This window comes from Littorina saxatilis, linkage group LG10 (assembly GCF_037325665.1).
Source record: "Littorina saxatilis isolate snail1 linkage group LG10, US_GU_Lsax_2.0, whole genome shotgun sequence".
Classification (NCBI taxonomy): Eukaryota; Metazoa; Mollusca; class Gastropoda; order Littorinimorpha; family Littorinidae; genus Littorina; species Littorina saxatilis.
In genome coordinates this window covers 1,612,420-1,635,990 of record NC_090254.1, presented here as the reverse complement: position 1 = coordinate 1,635,990, position 23,571 = coordinate 1,612,420, and the positions used below count along the sequence as shown (strand labels likewise).

Sequence of the window (23,571 nt, the reverse complement as noted above, 5' to 3'; positions counted from 1 at the left end):
TCGGGTTTTTTCTTGTTTGCTTTATTTTTGTCATCTATTTTGTGTCCTTAACTCCACCCTTCAATCTTTTCAACCCTGATACATTCCGTTTTTTTGTGTTTTTTTTAGTGTTTTTTTTTAAACCATTTCCCCCAAAGCGGTTTAGCACGGTGGTATGTTATGATGAAAACGCGATTACACAAAGCTCACATGTGCACGGTCTGCAAACTAAACGGCGTGGGCTCACCGTATTAGCCAATAACAAGCACACATATTAAACCGCAGCGCAAAGCGTAAACATTAGTACAACTTGAAGAAATCAATATAGTTACCAGAAACAAAACCGTGCTTCGCACCGAACAGTTCGACAGTGACTGACCTACTGACCGAACCGCACCTCTCGCTTGTGACAGTCGATCATGATACAACCATTCTTTTGCCAGTCTGAAATTGATCTTCATAAAACTATGTGTAAGTGTAACAAAAGAAAAAACTAATTTCTTTCATACTGCCTGAATAATAACTTTATTAACTGATAATCAAGGTGGCATCGCCGAATGACTGCAAGTGCAACGCGATCGAAGTGGCACGCGGTGTTCCTCCCCGGCGGAAAAGGCCGAAGCGGCTGTGACGTCAGTCGTTCAGTGGGGCGTTTAGGAATCGCAAATTCGCGGCCGGGCGGGGTGGGGGGGGGGGGGGTGGGGGTGGGGGGGTGGGGGCAGAGAGAGCAATGTTCTTTCCCTACGCGCAAGAGCTATTTCCTGCAGCCAATTACTGCATCCGTTCAGTGCACTTCCGCTCATAACACAAAACAACTGCGCCGTTTCCGCTTTCTTCTCATCCAAGCGGCAAGAGCAAACAAACAAACAAACAAGAAAACAAGAAAACAAGCATACAGGCAAACAACAAACAACAAACAATCAATCAATCAAGCAAACAAGATAAAAATCCAAAACAAATAAACTGCTCACGTTGATAAATCCAGAATCAAGATTAGGTATGGAACGTTCCATTCGAATTTTTTTTCCAGTTTTTTTTCCTTCAGTTTTCATCCCTGCTGATACACCAAGACACACATCACACTGATACAACAAGACGCACATCACACTGATACAACAAGACACACATCACACTGATACAACAAGACGCACATCACACTGATACAACAAGACACACATCACACTGATACAACAAGACGCACATCACACTGATACAACAAGACACACATCACACTGATACAACAAGACACACATCACACTGATACAACAAGACACACATCACACTGATACAACAAGACACACATCACACTGATACAACAAGACACACATCACACTGATACAACAAGACACACATCACACTGATACAACAAGACACACATCACACTGATACAACAAGACGCACATCACACTGATACAACAAGACGCACATCACACTGATACAACAAGACACACATCACACTGATACAACAAGACGCACATCACACTGATACAACAAGACGCACATCACACTGATACAACAAGACACACATCACACTCATACAACAAGACGCACATCACACTGATACAACAAGACACACATCACACTGATACAACAAGACGCACATCACACTGATACAACAAGACACACATCACACTGATACAAGACACACATCACACTGATACAACAAGACGCACATCACACTGATACAACAAGTCACACATCACACTGATACAACAAGACACACATCACACTGATACAACAAGACGCACATCACACTGATACAACAAGACACACATCACACTGATACAACAAGACACACATCACACTGATACAACAAGACGCACATCACACTGATACAACAAGACACACATCACACTGATACAACAAGACACACATCACACTGATACAACAAGAGGCACATCACACTGATACACCAAGACACACATCACACTGATACAACAAGACGCACATCACACTGATACAACAAGACACACATCACACTGATACAACAAGACGCACATCACACTGATACAACAAGACACACATCACACTGATACAACAAGACGCACATCACACTGATACAACAAGACACACATCACACTGATACAACAAGACACACATCACACTGATACAACAAGACACACATCACACTGATACAACAAGACGCACATCACACTGATACAACAAGACACACATCACACTGATACAACAAGACACACATCACACTGATACAACAAGACGCACATCACACTGATACAACAAGACACACATCACACTGATACAACAAGACACACATCACACTGATACAACAAGACACACATCACACTGATACAACAAGACGCACATCACACTGATACAACAAGACACACATCACACTGATACACCAAGACACTCATCACACTGATACAACAAGACACACATCACACTGATACAACAAGACACACATCACACTGATACAACAAGACGCACATCACACTGATACAACAAGACGCACATCACACTGATACAACAAGTCACACATCACACTGATACAACAAGACGCACATCACACTGATACAACAAGACGCACATCACACTGATACAACAAGACACACATCACACTGATACAACAAGACACACATCACACTGATACAACAAGACGCACATCACACTGATACAACAAGACGCACATCACACTGATACAACAAGACACACATCACACTGATACAACAAGACACACATCACACTGATACAACAAGAGGCACATCACACTGATACAACAAGACGCACATCACACTGATACAACAAGACACACATCACACTGATACAACAAGACACACATCACACTGATACAACAAGACACACATCACACTGATACAACAAATATATCTGGAAGTTGTCTCTTCTAAAATGGCTGAAGTAAAATGTTGATGTTGACGTCACTTTTGTCTTTCTGCGTCATTATTTGTTCATCATGATTTGTCTATTTTGTATTGTGTTCGTCCACTGAAAACAAAGCATGAATAGCATCAATGACGTAAAAGAAAAAAGCGAAAAGTCCGAGAGAAACAACAACAACAACAACAAAACAACAACAAAGCAACAGCCACAACAACAACATGCATGCATGCCATCCATACAGACACAAACACCCACGTGCGCATATATTATATGTTTTACCCTTGGAGCATTGGATTATATAACACATTCTATGAGAAATCGGTCACGGCATAATTTGATGTAAAATCATCACCCTTCAAACATGTGAACTTATCTAAATAATTTTGGATGATTTCAAAATCTTCACACTTTTTCTTCATTTCCCTATTATATTCTCATCAATTTGTTTTGCTCATCGAACCGTTTGCTTTGGTTGGTGAATCGCTACATCTGTAATTTTTACACCTCCGGTATAGGGGTGTGTATAGGATTCGGTCGATGTGTTTGTTTGTTTGTTTGTTTGTGTGTGTGTTTGTGTTCGCATATAGATCTCAAGAATGAACGGACCGATCGTCACCAAACTTGGTGAACAGGTTCTATACATTCCTGAGACGGTCCTTACAAAAATTGGGACCAGTCAAACACACGGTTAGGGAGTTATTGGTGGATTAAGATTCTACAAGGACTTATAGAGGGACATATTAATGGTCAAAGGGAAATAACCTTCTCAGTTGGTGGCAGTGAGAATGGTAAGGACGGGGGTGTTTTTCCTACCTCGGAGGAATTTCTTGTTCTTTCTGGTCTATCGTATTCTTCTTTTTGTGTAAGTGCATGTGCTAACAAACTGAATTACAGCTGGTTACTGTCCATCAGAGCTGTACTGAACGCGCACTCATCCGCTCGTTCCATTCTTATCAGTCACTCAAACAAATTAAATGTCCACACCAGCTGTTTGCAGTTAAGTCCACGTAAAGTGAAATGTTATTGAATTAAATTAAAGCTTTTTATGCTCTTTTTTCGTACTTTGTTCGTGTGCCTAAAGAAGATCCTAGGGTTGAAACGTTGCTGTAATTTGTTTCGTATTCTTCGTTCACACGTGAGTGCAGTGTTTGTGTGGTGTCTTTTAATTTCCTTATTCCGTGTCTCTTTCTCTTTCCCTCGTTCTTTCTCCGCTTCATTTGCTGTACGATCTCAGCGGAGACGAACACAGAAAAGCATGAAGTAAAACATTTTAGAGAGAGAGAGAGACAGAGACAGAGAGACAGAGACAGAGAGACAGAGACAGAGAGACAGAGAGGGGGAGAGAGATAAATATGTGAGGGGAGACAGAGAGAGAGGGGGGGGAGAGAGATAAATAGAGAGAGATAAATAGAGAGAGAGAGGCAGAGAGAGAGACAAAGAGACAAAGAGAGTGAGAGAGAGAGAGAGAGAGAGAGAGAGAGAGAGAGAGAGAGAGAGAGAGAGAGAGAGAGAGAGAGAGAGAGAGAGAGAGAGAGAGAGAGAGAGAGAATTGAATTGAATTGAACTTTATTTAACAAGGATTAAGATTTAAGGCTACGCCTTTTCTTACAATCTGTCCTTGGGACGCATAGACACACAATTATATAATTAAAAAATTAAAAATTAAAAAGTTAAAAAGTTAACCAACAAAAGGAGGTCGGAAAACTTCAGCACGTGATAATAAAGATGACGATGATGATGATGATGATGACGATGATGATGATGATAATGATGATGATGAAGATGAGGCATGAAGAGCATACATATGTGGTTATTCATAAAATCAAATGCATACTATGCAAGTAATTATAATTATTCCCCCCTCTGCTTCTTTACCTCTGTAAACTTGTAGGGGTAGTTATTTTTCGATAATGACCCAGCAACCAAACAAATAACGACCCAGCAACAGCCTGAATCCTCGATAGTGCAATGGGTTGAGAAGCTGTTCCGTTTCGGTACTACTTTTTGCGACTGAAAAGTTCCGAACGCTCTAATGTACGAAGTATACATCTCTGGAGCAAACAATACAAACATACCGCATTTAAATTAACAACTACAGGCCTGAACACATGAATCTCCATATAAAATCCATGAGTTCGGTTGTTTTCTGAATCTAGATCAGACGTTCATCACAAGCAATTTCCCAAGGCAAGTAACTCATACTTTGTCTAGCGACAAGAGTAGTTCCCCTTCTTTTCACTCAGTTTCTTCGACAACAGACTGCAATCCGACGGTCAGTTTTCAACAATATTTCATTTAATAAACAGATCACACGCAACCAAATGCACACATCTCATCAATTTAAACAACATAAAGCGGTTTCATACACTATTTTCCCCAGAAAACTTAACTTCATACAGTTTTTAACGTTGGAACACGGGTGCAAAAGTTCGTCTATCACAGAAGTGATAGCGCCATTTGACGAAAGAACATTATCCTAACCGATACCAAAACATATACAGAACACACAATATCTGCCTTTGCCGCCACAGCAGAATAACAGCATATCTGTGTACTTGATTTTAGCCCAAAATAGGAAAACTGACAAGAAGTGTTAACAGAATGGAATGATTTGCACGGAACTATACAACCGCGCATTAATCGATCGCCTGCGCAGGTTGACTGGTTGAGAGAATAGGATTCGATCAAACTTTCGCAAAAAAACTCCTCTTTTCTTTGAATAACTGAAGAAAGGAGGAATAAAGAGGTTACACACCTCGTCTCAGTGATTATAAAAAATAATGGTCTCAGTTCGCGGTCATGAAAAAGCTCGCTAAAGCTCGCATTTTTCTTGATCCGCTAACTTCGACCATTATTTTTAATAATCACTGAGACTCGGCATGTAACCTCTACATACAAGCTGGTAGCAGTCGAACATGTAGCAATAGTACAACAAAATTATGTTCAGAACATACAATGCACAGCATATCTTTGACGTAATACTAAGTGTGGTAAATCAAAAGGCGTTAAACTACTCAGACATTAAGTGGTTTTTAACACATTTTTTAAAACTTTTTAATGACTTTAAGTGCTTAAAGGCACAGTGCAGCTCACAGCCTTCGTTTTGCGTTTTTGTTGCAGCTGAGTGCATTTACAGTTCAAAAATCCTCCTATGGTAGTAAAACAAACCCAAAACTACCCAACGACGACATCTGTGAAGCTCGACAGTTTCTTGTTCACGCGAGTGCATAAATTAACCTAGTTATTACGTGGTGTTTGGTCGGAGTTCGATTCAACTGAGTGATTCCGGCCTCCATTTTGTTTTACACAAACTCATGATGACGTCTGACATAGTTTGCTAGTGACGTGTCTTTTTGTGCATGATGTGGTGATCTACCTGATCTAAATTTAGATCCAAAAATAGGCCAAGACCAGCCGGGTCCGAGTACGAAATTAATTCGTAAAAAAATCGCAGTTCTTGACTCTTTGGGTGCAAGTCAATGAAACTTGGTAGTTCTTCTAACGGATAGCTGCCTGAGGTATGACTTAAAGCCCCAGGGGCTCCGTGCACCTGGATTTGACAAGTTCAGTACCTTTAAAGGATGATGGAAGCGAATTCCAAACTGAAGTACCCGAAAAAGCAAGACTGGTCTTATACAGGTCAATTCGTGGAATCGGTGGGATCAAGTTGACCGACCCATATCTATGGGTAGCTTTATTAAATAATGATGTAATGTAAATCGGCACTTTACCGTAATACAATTTATGCATGAAAATGGCTTTGTTTAACTTGAGATGCTTTTCCAGTGGAAGAAAGTTAAGCATTTTTAATTTCATATCTGTTGAAGCATTATCCTTTACGATGAGTTTGGCCGAGCGACGATAGAGAGAGTCTAACTTTTTCAAGTGGACATCACTGCTGCCACCCCAGAGCGTCGAAACATAATTAATGTGAGGCATTACATGAGCATGGTGGAACATTTCCAGAGTCCTTCTGTCCGTAAATTGCTTTAACTTGGATAGGAGGAAAACGTTTTTGGCTACTTTCTTGCAAATATGCTGTAATTGTGCCTGCCACTTGAATTCACAATCAATAATTACCCCTAAAACGCGATGCTGTTGAACTTGTTCAATTGATTGCGTACCAATAGTAAGATTTAGTTTGAGTGGAGAAATCTGGTGTTTTTGTCTGGTTGCAATTACCATACTTTTAGTTTTTATTGGATGGACAAGCATAGCATTAGCACTACACCAGTTATTTACATCGTTTAAAGCTGTTTGAAGGGAGTCCTGACTCTATTACTGGAACAGACTTTCCACTTGCATGAAGAGAAGAATCGTCAGCAAAAAAACCACTTCTTACATTACTATCAGAAATGTGCAGTGGCAGATCATTGATATACAGACAGAACAAGATCGGCCAAAGCACTGAACCTTGAGGCACCCCGCATTTCACAGTCTCCTCAGTAGATATTTTACAGTTTATGGCAGTATATTGAGATCTGTCATGTAAATAGGAAGCAAAGAAGTTACACACTGAACTGTTTCTGACATACAACTGTAATTTCTTCAATATAATTGAATGATCAACAAGATCAAACGCTTTTTTAAGGTCGAGAAACACCACTGATTTCAGATCGGTTTGTTGCAGACAACCAGGTGTCGCATAGCGTGGTAAGGGCGCTGTGACAAGAGTGATTTGTTCGAAAACCAGACTGAAATTGATGGAAAAGGTTTCTGCTTTCTATGTACGCGAGCAAATGTTTGTGAATATGTTTTTCCAATGGTTTGGATAAAATGGGTAATAAGGAAATAGGTCTAAAATTATTTGGGTCGGATAAATTTCCGCCTTTATGGAGTGGAATTACTTTTGCTCTTTTTAACAAACTAGGTACAGTATTTTGCTTTATGCAGAGATTATACACACAGGTGAGTGGCTCCACAATATATGGTAGAGCTAGTTTGGTCAAGTAAGGAGGAATATTATCAGGACCCATGGACTTTTTATTCTCAAGGCCTTCTAGCACCTTCCCTACCTCATGCACTGCCATGTCTGGAATAGTAAAAAATCGTCTGATTTACATTTCTGATTACAAAAAATCATGTAATTTTGAGAAAGAGACTTCAATGTCAGAATCAGGGCTGTCGCATTTTGGAGATTCATTTAGCCTATTGGCAAGGGACAAAAAATAGTTATTAAAATCTTCAGGGGAGATGGTTCTGGCAGACCGATTTGAGTTCTGTTTAGATTTACCTAATATGTTATTAACAGCACGCCAAACAGTTGCAATATCTTTCTTGTCCTCGATTAATGTATTAAAATAATTTGCTTTTGCTTGACGTGTTAATTCTGTCACTTTATTCCTTTGTTTCTTAAAATCAGACTTCATGTTGTTTGCTTTGTAAAAATCACGCAGGGACATGGCTTCTATAATCTGTTCCGTCAACCATGGGGGAAGAGATGGATATTTCACTCTGTGGTGACGTAGTGGGGCATGCTTATCCACTATAGGATAAAATATATCTAAAAGGGCGCCCAATGCTTCGTCAGTAACAACATGATTAAACACAGAGGAAAATGGTGCTAAACTGAGACCAAAGAAGAATTTGGTTTCATCAAACGTTTTAAAGCTTCTATATTCAATAGTTGTATGGCCCTTGTGCACCGGCTTAGGTAACTTGAACGACCAAGAACAAAATATTGAACAATGGTCACTGATGCTTGAAGGTACAGTTTTCACGTTTGACACCATGGAGGTATTATTAGTGTAAATGTGGTCAATCAACGTTGATGTTGTATCAGTCAATCTGGTTGAGGTGTTCACAAGTTGATGGAATCCAAAGAGAGATGTAACTGAGCGCCAGGCTGTCTGGGTTTTATGCAAGTCTATGTTAAAATCACCAAGTAACAAAACATTATGATTATTACATTTGATGTTATCCATCCAGAGAGAGAGAGAGAGAGAGAGAGAGAGAGAGAGAGAGAGAGAGAGAGAGAGAGAGAGAGAGAGAGAGAGAGAGAGAGAGAGAGAGAGAGAGAGAGAGAGAGAGAGAGAGAGAGAGAGAGAGAGAGAGAGAGAGAGAGAGAGAGAGAGAGAGAGAGAGAGAGAGAGAGAGAGAGAGAGAGAGAGAGAGAGAGAGAGAGAGAGAGAGCGAACACCCCCCCCCCTAAAAAAAACTACAAAAACCAAAAACCAAATCCAAGGTTGTAGCAAAGCACATCGCCCACATAGAGGTGGGTAGAAATGAGCCGAAGAGGAATGCAGGTTACTATGATCCGTGGCTGACAACACACACCTTCACCAGCCTCGGCTCAAAGTATCCCCCCCCCCCCAACACCCCCCCTTCCCACACCACCATGCCCCTAAGCTAGGCACCACGCCTCTTCCCTAGTTCTTCAACCCAAAATCCCCCCCCCCCCATCCCGCCTATGTCAGCTAGAAGCTCCATCACTTCTGTCAGTGGTGATGTTGTACCATTCTGGCTAGCTTCAAACCTTCACGTTGCGCAGATAGTTTTGAAAATCGATTGTTCACGGGCGTCTGACGAACGCGTCCCTGGTATTCATTTTCCAGCTGCTTCCAACAGCCACAAAATAAAAATAAAATGTGTATAGTGTACGATTTTGTACTGCAGTGATAAAAACAAGAGTCAAGATTGTGTGCTATATGCATAATCATTATTGTTCATGCGTCATGGAAACTTTGTTTACCAAAACAAAACAAAACAAAAATATTGCGACAACTTTCGTACCCCAGGTAAAGCAATCATTCCCGTGGCATTTCATTGGTCGATGTTCGGGGTACCCTTATTTGAGCGGCGGTCATGATATCCCTGTTAAAGATATCTTTGATCGGAAAAAAATGCCAAATAGTCAAGTTAGGACGTGCCTTAAATGGCATAGACAGTTTGAATAAAACGACACTGGAATGAATGATTTATTTTGGGTACGACAGTTGTCGCAATATTTATTTCTGCGCAGTTTTTACTTGAATTCTTGATGGGGGTTGGAGGTGGGGCTATGTGCAAGGTTACTACCAATACATTATTGGATATTTTAAGGAACGTTTACTTTATACAGACAAAACGAAACATTCACGATTATGTCGACCTCATGGTCTATGTTGCGGACAGACTTTAAAATAATCATGAGACGAATAAATAAACGAACTCATCTAAGTAGGCGTGGACTCCAACATCCACATCTAGATGGACAGAGTGGAAAATGCTTACATTTCACAGCCAGCAAATCTTGAGCATAATCCCACCTTTCACAATCTTGAGCATAATCCCACCTTTCACAATCTTGAGCATAATCCCACCTTTCACAAACTTGAGCATAATTCCACCTTTCACAAACTTGAGCATAATCCCACCTTTCACAAACTTGAGCATAATCCCACCTTTCACAAACTTGAGCATAATCCCACCTTTCACAAACTTGAGCATAATCCCACCTTTCACAAACTTGAGCATAATCCCACCTTTCACAAACTTGAGCATAATCCCACCTTTCACAAACTAATCTCTCTTGTTTTGTTCTTGGTTTTTGTTAATTCTTGATTTTGGAACCTTAAGCAGTTTATCTGTTTTTAGTTTTGAAAGCGTATGACGCCAATTGATAAAAAAAAATCGACTCGCTTATATTTTCATTTTGCCTGTAGTATGTTCAGAGTGTGTTGAAACAAATGTGAACAGGGTTAGATAAATCCACCGGATAGATATTATAATACGGACTTTTGATATGATGACATATCAATAAATATCCCATGACCTCCCTTCTTTGTCTCTGTTACTTCAGTATGGGTATATATGTTGTATTTTTATAGCTCAATAAATACATCATGGACTCCAAAAAATATATGATAGTGCAGATTCCGATTTGGGCAAAGGACTACTTTCCTCCCGACCTTTGACCTCGCGCCGAACAATGTGACACAGAATTTGTATGAAGTTCTAAAATCGTATTGCACGGCTCAGAAAACCATATCAGTTGCACGCAAAAATGAATCTCAGAACTGATCTGATGTATGAGATGCAATAAGCAAAAGTTTCTTTCATTATGAAAGCAATGCAGGTCGAAAAAAACGAACATTCAACTTACAAAATAACCAGATGCTAGCGAACCAAAACAAAAACACGAGTACCCTCCCCTTGCATCGTTAGCAGACGACTTTTGAGAATCTGTCGGTAGTGTGTTTTGGTGTGCGCCTTCAGCTATCAAACATCGGCTGTTTCACGTGTTTTGCGAGCAAGTCTACTCTTTTGCCTGGCTCTGCAGTAAGTCCACATATTTTTCCGTAATCCAGTCATATTCCTTCAAAATGCAATCAATCGGCGGTGACAGACGTGTCAGTCGCGTTTTCCTCACAGTCACACCCATACCAGTTTAAGTTCATCCATGCAAACACACTCGCAAAACAGTTTATCACGTAGATACATTTCAAATAGGGAGCAAATGGTTAAATCTAAACCTACATATTTGTTCCCTAAAATTTGCTTCTCTGTCAATAAGCCTAATTACACACGTTCGAGAAAAACAACGTGGAATCGATTCTGAATCGAGTAAGCCAAATGGGTCCCAAACCCGTTTCGCCCGTTCTGCCGACCTGAAACGCAAAACAAAAAAATTGTGCGCTTCAACTAAATTAATTTCTATTCGACTTCATTACTTTCTTGCAACTTATGAACCTTTACTTAAAGCTTTTAAATGGTCTGAAAGTAGTGTTACCGCGTACTTATCGATGCACTCATTCGTTTTATTTTTTCAGCGACGGTCACTTAGTTTAAGGTTGCAAAAGGGCTAAGTCTCGCTGGCAACAGTTTTACCCTGCACAGATCGCAACAGTGCCGCTAGTAGTCTACACTTTGTGTTTGATGGTAGAATGGGATATACAGATTACAACACTCGTGGTTTTTTTATATGGCTTGTATTTCAGTCAAGACCCAGCGGGAATATCAATCGAGAGCCACTCGCCAGAGGCTCGTGTCTCCCGATGATATTCATCCGCTGGGTCTTGACTGAAATACAAGCCATATAAAAAACCACTCGTGTTGTAACCTATACTTATATACACGATTGTTTGGGTAATTGAATGGGGGTATTTAACCGATAAGATACATCCACATAACCTATCTTTTTAAATTGTGTAACTCACTCGTTCGCGTCTGTTGCAATGGTGTGTTTCTGTTTGAATAGTTGTAACTTATCTATCCGATATGGCTGATACTAGCGAAATTTCATGACGTTTCAATGTGTAGGCTAAAATCAGATCCGTTTCTCAATTAACATAAACATATATACGATGCCGGGTTTTCTAAAAGTATACGATGCCGGGTTTTCTAAAAGTTTTAGAAAACCCGGCATCGTATATATATATGTTTAGTAAAACTCAATACGATCAGGATGTTATAAGATAACAGTAGGCTTACATGTAGATTTATTGAAGTACCGGTGTATGTGATGTTATTATGTTTAGATGTCAGACAAACATACTTTATGAAAATGTTAGCCATTATGATGATTTTGTATGATGATTATACGCATACATATGTCTCACCACCACATATTCCAACAACACATACACATTTAAAGGAGATTAACGACTTAAAAAAAGTAAAAGGAAAAAGAGGTATTGTACATGAAAATGTTAATGTCCATTGTAGCTCAAACACATTTATAACAGTTTATAAGGAATATTGTAACAATCAGTGGTATTTATTAAACGCCCCACATGATGTGCTTGGAAAATTAAAAAAACAAACAAACAACATATATCCTATATCAACCGCGCGATTTTAAGAAGAAAATTACAAATGACAGAGCAGAGTCTACATATAATCACATATTAAACAAAGAAAAAAACTAGTCGAGTTTGGGAGCATAGGTGTAGAATGTCTTTAATTTGAAATATGTGATACTTTCTGGGTTTTAGACAGTGTAATATACTTTTCAACCAAAGTCACATCAAAACCTCCCGACACTATGTAACTGTATGGTTGTCTGCGCGATGATTACATTTGAAATGTATCAATGTGAAAGCAATTATACCGTTGCAACTTTCAGTTATTCATCTTCTCTGTTTTTAAACATCATGATGTATGTTATTGAGAAATGAGTCCTCTTCTTTTTATATTTAGTCAAGTTTTGACTAAATATTTTAACATCGAGGGGGAATCGAAACGAGGGTCGTGGTGTATGTGTGTGCGTGTGTGCGTGTGTGCGTGCGTGCGTGCGTGTAGAGCGATTCAGACCAAACTACTGGACCGATCTTTATGAAATTTGACATGAGAGTTCCTGGGTATGATATCCCCGAACGTTTTTTTCATTTTTTTGATAAATGTCTTTGATGACGTCATATCCGGCTTTTCGTGAAAGTTGAGGCGGCACTGTCACGCCCTCATTTTTCAACCAAATTGGTTGAAATTTTGGTCAAGTAATCTTCGACGAAGCCCGGGGTTCGGTATTGCATTTCAGCTTGGTGGCTTAAAAATTAATTAATGACTTTGGTCATTAAAAATCTGAAAATTGTAAAAAAAAATAAAAATTTATAAAACGTTCCAAATTTACGTTTATCTTATTCTCCATCATTTTCTGATTCCAAAAACATATAAATATGTTATATTCGGATTAAAAACAAGCTCTGAAAATTAAATATATAAAAATTATTATCAAAATTAAATTGTCCAAATCAATTTAAAAACACTTTCATCTTATTCCTTGTCGGTTCCTGATTCCAAAAACATATAGATATGATATGTTTGGATTAAAAACACGCTCAGAAAGTTAAAACAAAGAGAGGTACAGAAAAGCGTGCTATCCTTCTTAGCGCAACTACTACCCCGCTCTTCTTGTCAATTTCACTGCCTTTGCCATGAGCGGTGGACTGACGATGCTACGAGTATACGGTCTTGCTGAAAAATGGCAGCTACTTGACTAAATATTGTATTTTCGCCTTACGCGACTTGTTTTAATTCAATTTTTTGCACGCTGGCGGCTTCAACCCCGTGTTTTGCCTCTGACCTGTTTTACCAATGTTACATTCACAGCAGGCGGCTTCAACCCCGTGTTTTGCCTCTGACCTGTTTTACCAATGTTACATTCACAGCAGGCGGCTTCAACCCCGTGTTTTGCCTCTGACCTGTTTTACCAATGTTACATTCACAGCAGGCGGCTTCAACCCCGTGTTTTGCCTCTGACCTGTTTTACCAATGTTACATTCACAGCAGGCAAATCAAGAGCATACTACAATAACAGCAACTGACGTTAATTCATTCCAACTTGCTCATCTAATTTTCAAGACAATATGACGTAATTCTGCACGCTGTGACGTCAAAGTCCTCAACACGACGTGATGAATCATCTATGCGATGAGTTATCACATTCAAAACATAATTAAACTCCAACAACTTTCATAATTTATTACGCTTTTTTCCCAGATATCGTGACGTAATCCTCCTCGCTGTGACGTCATAGTCCTTAACACGACGTGATGATTCAGTTTGCAATGAGTTACCACATTTAAAAAAAACATAAATCAACTCCCACAACTTTCATTCATTCCTCTCTTTTTCAGATAGTGTGACGTCATCCTGCCCGCAGTGACGTCATAGCCCAGTGATGAGTTGCGTGGCCATAGCACGCGCCATCCTGGTGCGCCTGTTGTTCGCGGTGCACGGGCTGGTGGCGGTGTGGCTGCTAGCCAACGTGACGAAAGAGCCGCGCTACTGGTACATCGCCTCGGCCCTGGGGCTGCTGCTGCTGGAACTGACCATCACTCTGGGCAAGAAGGGGGGCAAGGAGTGGAAGTGGTCAGTACATTTTATTTGGAGTTTTATGTTTCTTTGCCAACTTTGGCACACGTATGCAATAACCTTCTAAAAAGAGTACTTCATATGAAGTGGACACGATGTGAACGCGGTATTATGTAGAGTGTGTGTTTGTGTGTCTTATGTCTACGGACTGTCTCTTGTGTCTTTTGCTGTCATTATGGTCAGTTCAGATTGTCTCGTGTCTTTTGCTGTCATTATGGTCAGTTCAGATTGTGTCTTGTGTCTTGTGCTGTCATTATGGTCAGTTCAGATTGTGTCTTGTGTCTTGTGCTGTCATTATGGTCAGTTCAGATTGTGTCTTGTGTCTTGTGCTGTCATTATGGTCAGTTCAGACTGTCTCTTGTGTCTTGTGCTGTCATTATGGTCAGTTCAGACTGTCTCTTGTGTCTTGTGCTGTCATTATGGTCAGTTCAGATTGTCTCGTGTGTCTTGTGCTGTCATTATGGTCAGTTCAGACTGTCACTTGTGTCTTGTGTCTTTTGCTGTCATTATGGTCAGTTCAGATTGTGTCTAGTGCTGTCATTATGGTCAGTTCAGATTGTCTCTTGTGTCTTGTGCTGTCATTATGGTCAGTTCAGATTGTGTCTTGTGCTGTCATTATGGTCAGTTCAGATTGTGTCTTGTGTCTTGTGCTGTCATTATGGTCAGTTCAGATTGTCTCTTGTGTCTTTTGCTAGCATTATGGTCAGTTCAGATTGTGTCTTGTGTCTTGTGCTGTCATTATGGTCAGTTCAGATTGTCTCTTGTGTCTTTTGCTAGCATTATGGTCAGTTCAGATTGTGTCTTGTGCTGTCATTATGGTCAGTTCAGATTGTGTCTTGTGCTGTCATTATGGTCAGTTCAGATTGTCTCTTGTGTCTTTTGCTAGCATTATGGTCAGTTCAGATTGTGTCTTGAGTCTTGTGCTGTCATTATGGTCAGTTCAGATTGTGTCTTGTGCTGTCATTATGGTCAGTTCAGATTGTCTCTTGTGTCTTTTGCTGTCATTATGGTCAGTTCAGATTGTGTCTTGTGTCTAGTGCTGTCATTATGGTCAGTTCAGATTGTCTCTTGTGTCTTTTGCTGTCATTATGGTCAGTTCAGATTGTCTTGTGTCTTGTGCTGTCATTATGGTCAGTTCAGACTGTCTCTTGTGTCTTTTGCTGTCATTATGGTCAGTTCAGATTGTCTTGTGTCTTGTGCTGTCATTATGGTCAGTTCAGATTGTCTCTTGTGTCTTGTGCTAGCATTATAGTCAGTTCAGATTGTCTCTTGTGTCTTTTGCTGTCATTATGGTCAGTTCAGATTGTGTCTTGTGTCTAGTGCTGTCATTATGGTCAGTTCAGATTGTCTCGTGTCTTTTGCTGTCATTATGGTCAGTTCAGATTGTGTCTTGTGTCTTGTGCTGTCATTATGGTCAGTTCAGATTGTCTCTCGTGTCTTTTGCTGTCATTATGGTCAGTTCAGATTGTGTCTTGTGTCTTTTGCTGTCATTATGGTCAGTTCAGATTGTCTCGTGTGTCTTTTGCTGTCATTATGGTCAGTTCAGATTGTGTCTTGTGTCTTGTGCTGTCATTATGGTCAGTTCAGACTGTGTCTTGTGCTGTCATTATGGTCAGTTCAGATTGTGTCTTGTGCTGTCATTATGGTCAGTTCAGATTGTGTCTAGTGCTGTCATTATGGTCAGTTCAGACTGTCTCTTGTGTCTTTTGCTGTCATTATGGTCAGTTCAGATTGTCTCGTGTGTCTTTTGCTGTCATTATGGTCAGTTCAGATTGTGTCTTGTGTCTTGTGCTGTCATTATGGTCAGTTCAGATTGTGTCTTGTGCTGTCATTATGGTCAGTTCAGATTGTCTCGTGTCTTTTGCTGTCATTATGGTCAGTTCAGATTGTGTCTTGTGTCTTTTGCTGTCATTATGGTCAGTTCAGATTGTCTCGTGTGTCTTTTGCTGTCATTATGGTCAGTTCAGATTGTGTCTTGTGTCTTTTGCTGTCATTATGGTCAGTTCAGATTGTCTCGTGTGTCTAGTGCTGTCATTATGGTCAGTTCAGACTGTCACTTGTGTCTTGTGTCTTTTGCTGTCATTATGGTCAGTTCAGACTGTCTCTTGTGTCTAGTGCTGTCATTATGGTCAGTTCAGACTGTCTCTTGTGTCTTTTGCTGTCATTATGGTCAGTTCAGACTGTCTCTTGTGTCTAGTGCTGTCATTATGGTCAGTTCAGACTGTCTCTTGTGTCTTGTGCTGTCATTATGGTCAGTTCAGATTGTGTCTTGTGTCTTTTGCTGTCATTATGGTCAGTTCAGATTGTCTCTTGTGTCTTGTGCTGTCATTATGGTCAGTTCAGATTGTGTCTAGTGTCTTTTGCTGTCATTATGGTCAGTTCAGATTGTCTCTTGTGTCTTTTGCTGTCATTATGGTCAGTTCAGATTGTGTCTTGTGTCTAGTGCTGTCATTATGGTCAGTTCAGATTGTCTCTTGTGTCTTTTGCTGTCATTATGGTCAGTTCAGATTGTGTCTTGTGTCTAGTGCTGTCATTATGGTCAGTTCAGATTGTCTCTTGTGTCTTTTGCTGTCATTATGGTCAGTTCAGATTGTGTCTTGTGTCTAGTGCTGTCATTATGGTCAGTTCAGATTGTGTCTTGTGTCTTGTGCTGTCATTATGGTCAGTTCAGATTGTCTCTTGTGTCTTTTGCTGTCATTATGGTCAGTTCAGATTGTGTCTTGTGTCTAGTGCTGTCATTATGGTCAGTTCAGATTGTCTCTTGTGTCTTGTGCTGTCATTATGGTCAGTTCAGATTGTGTCTTGTGTCTTGTGCTGTCATTATGGTCAGTTCAGATTGTCTCTTGTGTCTAGTGCTGTCATTATGGTCAGTTCAGATTGTCTCTTGTGTCTTTTGCTGTCATTATGGTCAGTTCAGATTGTGTCTTGTGTCTAGTGCTGTCATTATGGTCAGTTCAGATTGTCTCTTGTGTCTAGTGCTGTCATTATGGTCAGTTCAGATTGTGTCTTGTGTCTAGTGCTGTCATTATGGTCAGTTCAGATTGTGTCTTGTGTCTTGTGCTGTCATTATGGTCAGTTCAGATTGTCTCTTGTGTCTAGTGCTGTCATTATGGTCAGTTCAGATTGTCTCTTGTGTCTTGTGCTGTCATTATGGTCAGTTCAGATTGTCTCTTGTGTCTAGTGCTGTCATTATGGTCAGTTCAGATTGTGTCTTGTGTCTAGTGCTGTCATTATGGTCAGTTCAGACTGTCTCTTGTGTCTTTTGCTGTCATTATGGTCAGTTCAGATTGTCTCGTGTCTTTTGCTGTCATTATGGTCAGTTCAGATTGTGTCTTGTGTCTTGTGCTGTCATTATGGTCAGTTCAGATTGTCTCTTGTGTCTTGTGCTGTCATTATGGTCAGTTCAGATTGTGTCTTGTGTCTTGTGCTGTCATTATGGTCAGTTCAGATTGTGTCTTGTGTCCTGTGTCTTGTGCTGTCATTATGGTCAGTTCAGATTGTCTCTTGTGTCTAGTGCTGTCATTATGGTCAGTTCAGATTGTGTCTTGTGTCCTGTGTCTTGTGCTGTCATTATGGTCAGTTCAGACTGTCTCTTGTGTCTTGTGCTGTCATTATGGTCAGTTCAGATTGTCTCTTGTGTCTAGTGCTGTCATTATGGTCAGTTCAGATTGTCTCTTGTGTCTTGTGCTGTCATTATGGTCAGTTCAGATTGTGTCTTGTGTCTTGTGCTGTCATTATGGTCAGTTCAGACTGTCTCTTGTGTCTTGTGCTGTCATTATGGTCAGTTCAGATTGTCTCTTGTGTCTTGTGCTGTCATTATGGTCAGTTCAGATTGTGTCTTGTGTCTAGTGCTGTCATTATGGTCAGTTCAGATTGTCTCTTGTGTCTAGTGCTGTCATTATGGTCAGTTCAGATTGTCTCTTGTGTCTTGTGCTGTCATTATGGTCAGTTCAGATTGTCTCTTGTGTCTTGTGCTGTCATTATGGTCAGTTCAGACTGTGTCTTGTGTCTTGTGCTGTCATTATGGTCAGTTCAGATTGTCTCTTGTGTCTTGTGCTGTCATTATGGTCAGTTCAGATTGTCTCTTGTGTCTTTTGCTGTCATTATGGTCAGTTCAGATTGTCTCTTGTGTCTTTTGCTGTCATTATGGTCAGTTCAGATTGTCTCTTGTGTCTAGTGCTGTCATTATGGTCAGTTCAGATTGTGTCTTGTGTCTTGTGTCTTGTGCTGTCATTATGGTCAGTTCAGACTGTCTCTTGTGTCTTGTGCTGTCATTATGGTCAGTTCAGATTGTCTCTTGTGTCTTGTGCTGTCATTATGGTCAGTTCAGATTGTCTCTAGTGTCTTGTGTCTTGTGCTGTCATTATGGTCAGTTCAGACTGTCTCGTGTGTCTTGTGCTGTCATTATGGTCAGTTCAGATTGTCTCTTGTGTCTTGTGTCTTGTGCTGTCATTATGGTCAGTTCAGACTGTGTCTTGTGTCTTGTGTCTTTTGCTGTCATTATGGTCAGTTCAGACTGTCTCTTGTGTCTAGTGCTGTCATTATGGTCAGTTCAGATTGTGTCTTGTGTCTTGTGCTGTCATTATGGTCAGTTCAGATTGTGTCTTGTGTCTTGTGCTGTCATTATGGTCAGTTCAGATTGTCTCTTGTGTCTTGTGCTGTCATTATGGTCAGTTCAGACTGTCTCGTGTGTCTTGTGCTGTCATTATGGTCAGTTCAGATTGTCTCTTGTGTCTAGTGCTGTCATTATGGTCAGTTCAGATTGTGTCTTGTGTCTTGTGCTGTCATTATGGTCAGTTCAGATTGTCTCTTGTGTCTTGTGCTAGCATTATAGTCAGTTCAGATTGTGTCTTGTGTCTTGTGCTGTCATTATGGTCAGTTCAGATTGTCTCTTGTGTCTTGTGCTGTCATTATGGTCAGTTCAGACTGTCTCTTGTGTCTTGTGCTGTCATTATGGTCAGTTCAGACTGTCTCTTGTGTCTTGTGTCTTGTGCTGTCATTATGGTCAGTTCAGACTGTCTCTTGTGTCTTGTGTCTTGTGCTGTCATTATGGTCAGTTCAGATTGTCTTGTGTCTTGTGCTGTCATTATGGTCAGTTCAGACTGTCTCTTGTGTCTTGTGCTGTCATTATGGTCAGTTCAGATTGTCTCTTGTGTCTTGTGCTGTCATTATGGTCAGTTCAGATTGTGTCTTGTGTCTTGTGCTGTCATTATGGTCAGTTCAGATTGTGTCTTGTGTCTTGTGCTGTCATTATGGTCAGTTCAGATTGTGTCTTGGGTCTTGTGCTGTCATTATGGTCAGTTCAGATTGTGTCTTGTGTCTTGTGCTGTCATTATGGTCAGTTCAGACTGTGTCTTGTGTCTTGTGCTGTCATTATGGTCAGTTCAGATTGTGTCTTGTGCTGTCATTATGGTCAGTTCAGACTGTCTCTTGTGTCTTGTGCTGTCATTATGGTCAGTTCAGATTGTCTCTTGTGTCTTGTGCTGTCATTATGGTCAGTTCAGATTGTGTCTTGTGTCTTTTGCTGTCATTATGGTCAGTTCAGATTGTCTTGTGTCTTGTGCTGTCATTATGGTCAGTTCAGATTGTGTCTTGTGCTGTCATTATGGTCAGTTCAGATTGTGTCTTGTGTCTTGTGCTGTCATTATGGTCAGTTCAGATTGTGTCTTGTGTCTTTTGCTGTCATTATGGTCAGTTCAGATTGTCTTGTGTCTTGTGCTGTCATTATGGTCAGTTCAGATTGTGTCTTGTGTCTTTTGCTGTAATTATGGTCAGTTCAGATTGTGTCTTGTGCTGTCATTATGGTCAGTTCAGATTGTGTCTTGTGTCTTGTGCTGTCATTATGGTCAGTTCAGACTGTGTCTTGTGTCTTGTGCTGTCATTATGGTCAGTTCAGATTGTGTCTTGTGCTGTCATTATGGTCAGTTCAGACTGTCTCTTGTGTCTTTTGCTGTCATTATGGTCAGTTCAGATTGTCTCTTGTGTCTTGTGCTGTCATTATGGTCAGTTCAGATTGTGTCTTGTGTCTTTTGCTGTCATTATGGTCAGTTCAGATTGTCTTGTGTCTTGTGCTGTCATTATGGTCAGTTCAGATTGTGTCTTGTGCTGTCATTATGGTCAGTTCAGATTGTGTCTTGTGTCTTGTGCTGTCATTATGGTCAGTTCAGATTGTGTCTTGTGTCTTTTGCTGTCATTATGGTCAGTTCAGATTGTCTTGTGTCTTGTGCTGTCATTATGGTCAGTTCAGATTGTGTCTTGTGTCTTTTGCTGTCATTATGGTCAGTTCAGATTGTCTTGTGTCTTGTGCTGTCATTATGGTCAGTTCAGATTGTGTCTTGTGCTGTCATTATGGTCAGTTCAGATTGTGTCTTGTGTCTAGTGCTGTCATTATGGTCAGTTCAGATTGTGTCTTGTGCTGTCATTATGGTCAGTTCAGATTGTGTCTTGTGTCTTGTGCTGTCATTATGGTCAGTTCAGATTGTCTCTTGTGTCTTGTGCTGTCATTATGGTCAGTTCAGATTGTGTCTTGTGTCTTGTGCTGTCATTATGGTCAGTTCAGATTGTCTCTTGTGTCTTGTGCTGTCATTATGGTCAGTTCAGATTGTGTCTTGTGTCTTGTGCTGTCATTATGGTCAGTTCAGATTGTCTCTTGTGTCTTGTGCTGTCATTATGGTCAGTTCAGATTGTGTCTTGTGCTGTCATTATGGTCAGTTCAGACTGTCTTGTGTCTTGTGCTGTCATTATGGTCAGTTCAGATTGTGTCTTGTGTCTTGTGTCTTCTGCTGTCATTATGGTCAGTTCAGATTGTGTCTTGTGTCTTGTGTCTTTTGCTGTCATTATGGTCAGTTCAGATTGTCTCTTGTGTCCTGTGCTGTCATTATGGTCAGTTCAGACTGTCTCTTGTGTCTTGTGCTGTCATTATGGTCAGTTCAGACTGTCTCTTGTGTCCTGTGCTGTCATTATGGTCAGTTCAGATTGTGTCTTGTGTCTTGTGCTGTCATTATGGTCAGTTCAGATTGTGTCTTGTGTCTTGTGCTGTCATTATGGTCAGTTCAGATTGTGTCTTGTGTCTTGTGCTGTCATTATGGTCAGTTCAGATTGTGTCTTGTGTCTTGTGCTGTCATTATGGTCAGTTCAGATTGTGTCTTGTGTCTTGTGCTGTCATTATGGTCAGTTCAGATTGTCTTGTGTCTTGTGCTGTCATTATGGTCAGTTCAGACTGTCTCTTGTGCTGTCATTATGGTCAGTTCAGATTGTGTCTTGTGCTGTCATTATGGTCAGTTCAGATTGTCTCGTGTGTCTTGTGCTGTCATTATGGTCAGTTCAGATTGTCTCGTGTGTCTTGTGCTGTCATTATGGTCAGTTCAGATTGTGTCTCGTGTGTTGTGCTGTCATTATGGTCAGTTCAGATTGTCTCTTGTGTCTTGTGCTGTCATTATGGTCAGTTCAGATTGTCTCGTGTGTCTTGTGCTGTCATTATGGTCAGTTCAGATTGTGTCTTGTGTCTTGTGCTGTCATTATGGTCAGTTCAGACTGTCTCTTGTGTCTTGTGCTGTCATTATGGTCAGTTCAGATTGTGTCTTGTGTCTTGTGCTGTCATTATGGTCAGTTCAGATTGTCTCTTGTGTCTTGTGCTGTCATTATGGTCAGTTCAGATTGTGTCTTGTGTCTTGTGCTGTCATTATGGTCAGTTCAGATTGTGTCTTGTGCTGTCATTATGGTCAGTTCAGATTGTGTCTTGTGCTGTCATTATGGTCAGTTCAGATTGTGTCTTGTGCTGTCATTATGGTCAGTTCAGATTGTGTCTTGTGTCTTGTGCTGTCATTATGGTCAGTTCAGATTGTCTCTTGTGTCTTGTGCTGTCATTATGGTCAGTTCAGATTGTGTCTTGTGTCTTGTGCTGTCATTATGGTCAGTTCAGATTGTGTCTTGTGCTGTCATTATGGTCAGTTCAGATTGTGTCTTGTGCTGTCATTATGGTCAGTTCAGATTGTGTCTTGTGCTGTCATTATGGTCAGTTCAGATTGTGTCTTGTGTCTTGTGCTGTCATTATGGTCAGTTCAGATTGTGTCTTGTGCTGTCATTATGGTCAGTTCAGACTGTCTCGTGTGTCTTGTGCTGTCATTATGGTCAGTTCAGACTGTCTCTTGTGTCTTGTGCTGTCATTATGGTCAGTTCAGATTGTCTCTTGTGTCTAGTGCTGTCATTATGGTCAGTTCAGACTGTCTCTTGTGTCTTGTGCTGTCATTATGGTCAGTTCAGATTGTGTCTTGTGTCTTGTGCTGTCATTATGGTCAGTTCAGATTGTGTCTTGTGCTGTCATTATGGTCAGTTCAGATTGTGTCTTGTGTCTTGTGCTGTCATTATGGTCAGTTCAGATTGTGTCTTGTGCTGTCATTATGGTCAGTTCAGATTGTGTCTTGTGTCTTGTGCTGTCATTATGGTCAGTTCAGATTGTGTCTTGTGCTGTCATTATGGTCAGTTCAGATTGTCTCTTGTGTCTTGTGCTGTCATTATGGTCAGTTCAGATTGTGTCTTGTGTCTTGTGCTGTCATTATGGTCAGTTCAGATTGTGTCTTGTGTCTTGTGCTGTCATTATGGTCAGTTCAGATTGTGTCTTGTGTCTTGTGCTGTCATTATGGTCAGTTCAGATTGTCTCTCGTGTCTTTTGCTGTCATTATGGTCAGTTCAGACTGTGTCTTGTGTCTTGTGCTGTCATTATGGTCAGTTCAGACTGTGTCTTGTGTCTTGTGCTGTCATTATGGTCAGTTCAGATTGTGTCTTGTGTCTTGTGCTGTCATTATGGTCAGTTCAGATTGTGTCTTGTGTCTTGTGCTGTCATTATGGTCAGTTCAGATTGTGTCTTGTGTCTTGTGCTGTCATTATGGTCAGTTCAGATTGTCTCTTGTGTCTTGTGCTGTCATTAAGGTCAGTTCAGAT

At 40.5% G+C, this 23,571-nt stretch overlaps 1 protein-coding gene across 1 annotated transcript in view; it reads left to right on the top strand.

Moving 5' to 3' along the window:
- LOC138979109 (transmembrane protein 26-like) overlaps window positions 1-23,571 on the top strand; it is a 74,410-nt gene that overhangs the window by 13,351 nt on the left and 37,488 nt on the right. Inside the window, exon 2 of the mRNA XM_070351920.1 lies at window positions 14,394-14,628. Within this exon, the coding sequence (XP_070208021.1) occupies window positions 14,438-14,628 (191 nt within the window). The 5' untranslated portion in view covers window positions 14,394-14,437. The remainder of the gene's footprint in view (window positions 1-14,393; window positions 14,629-23,571) is intronic.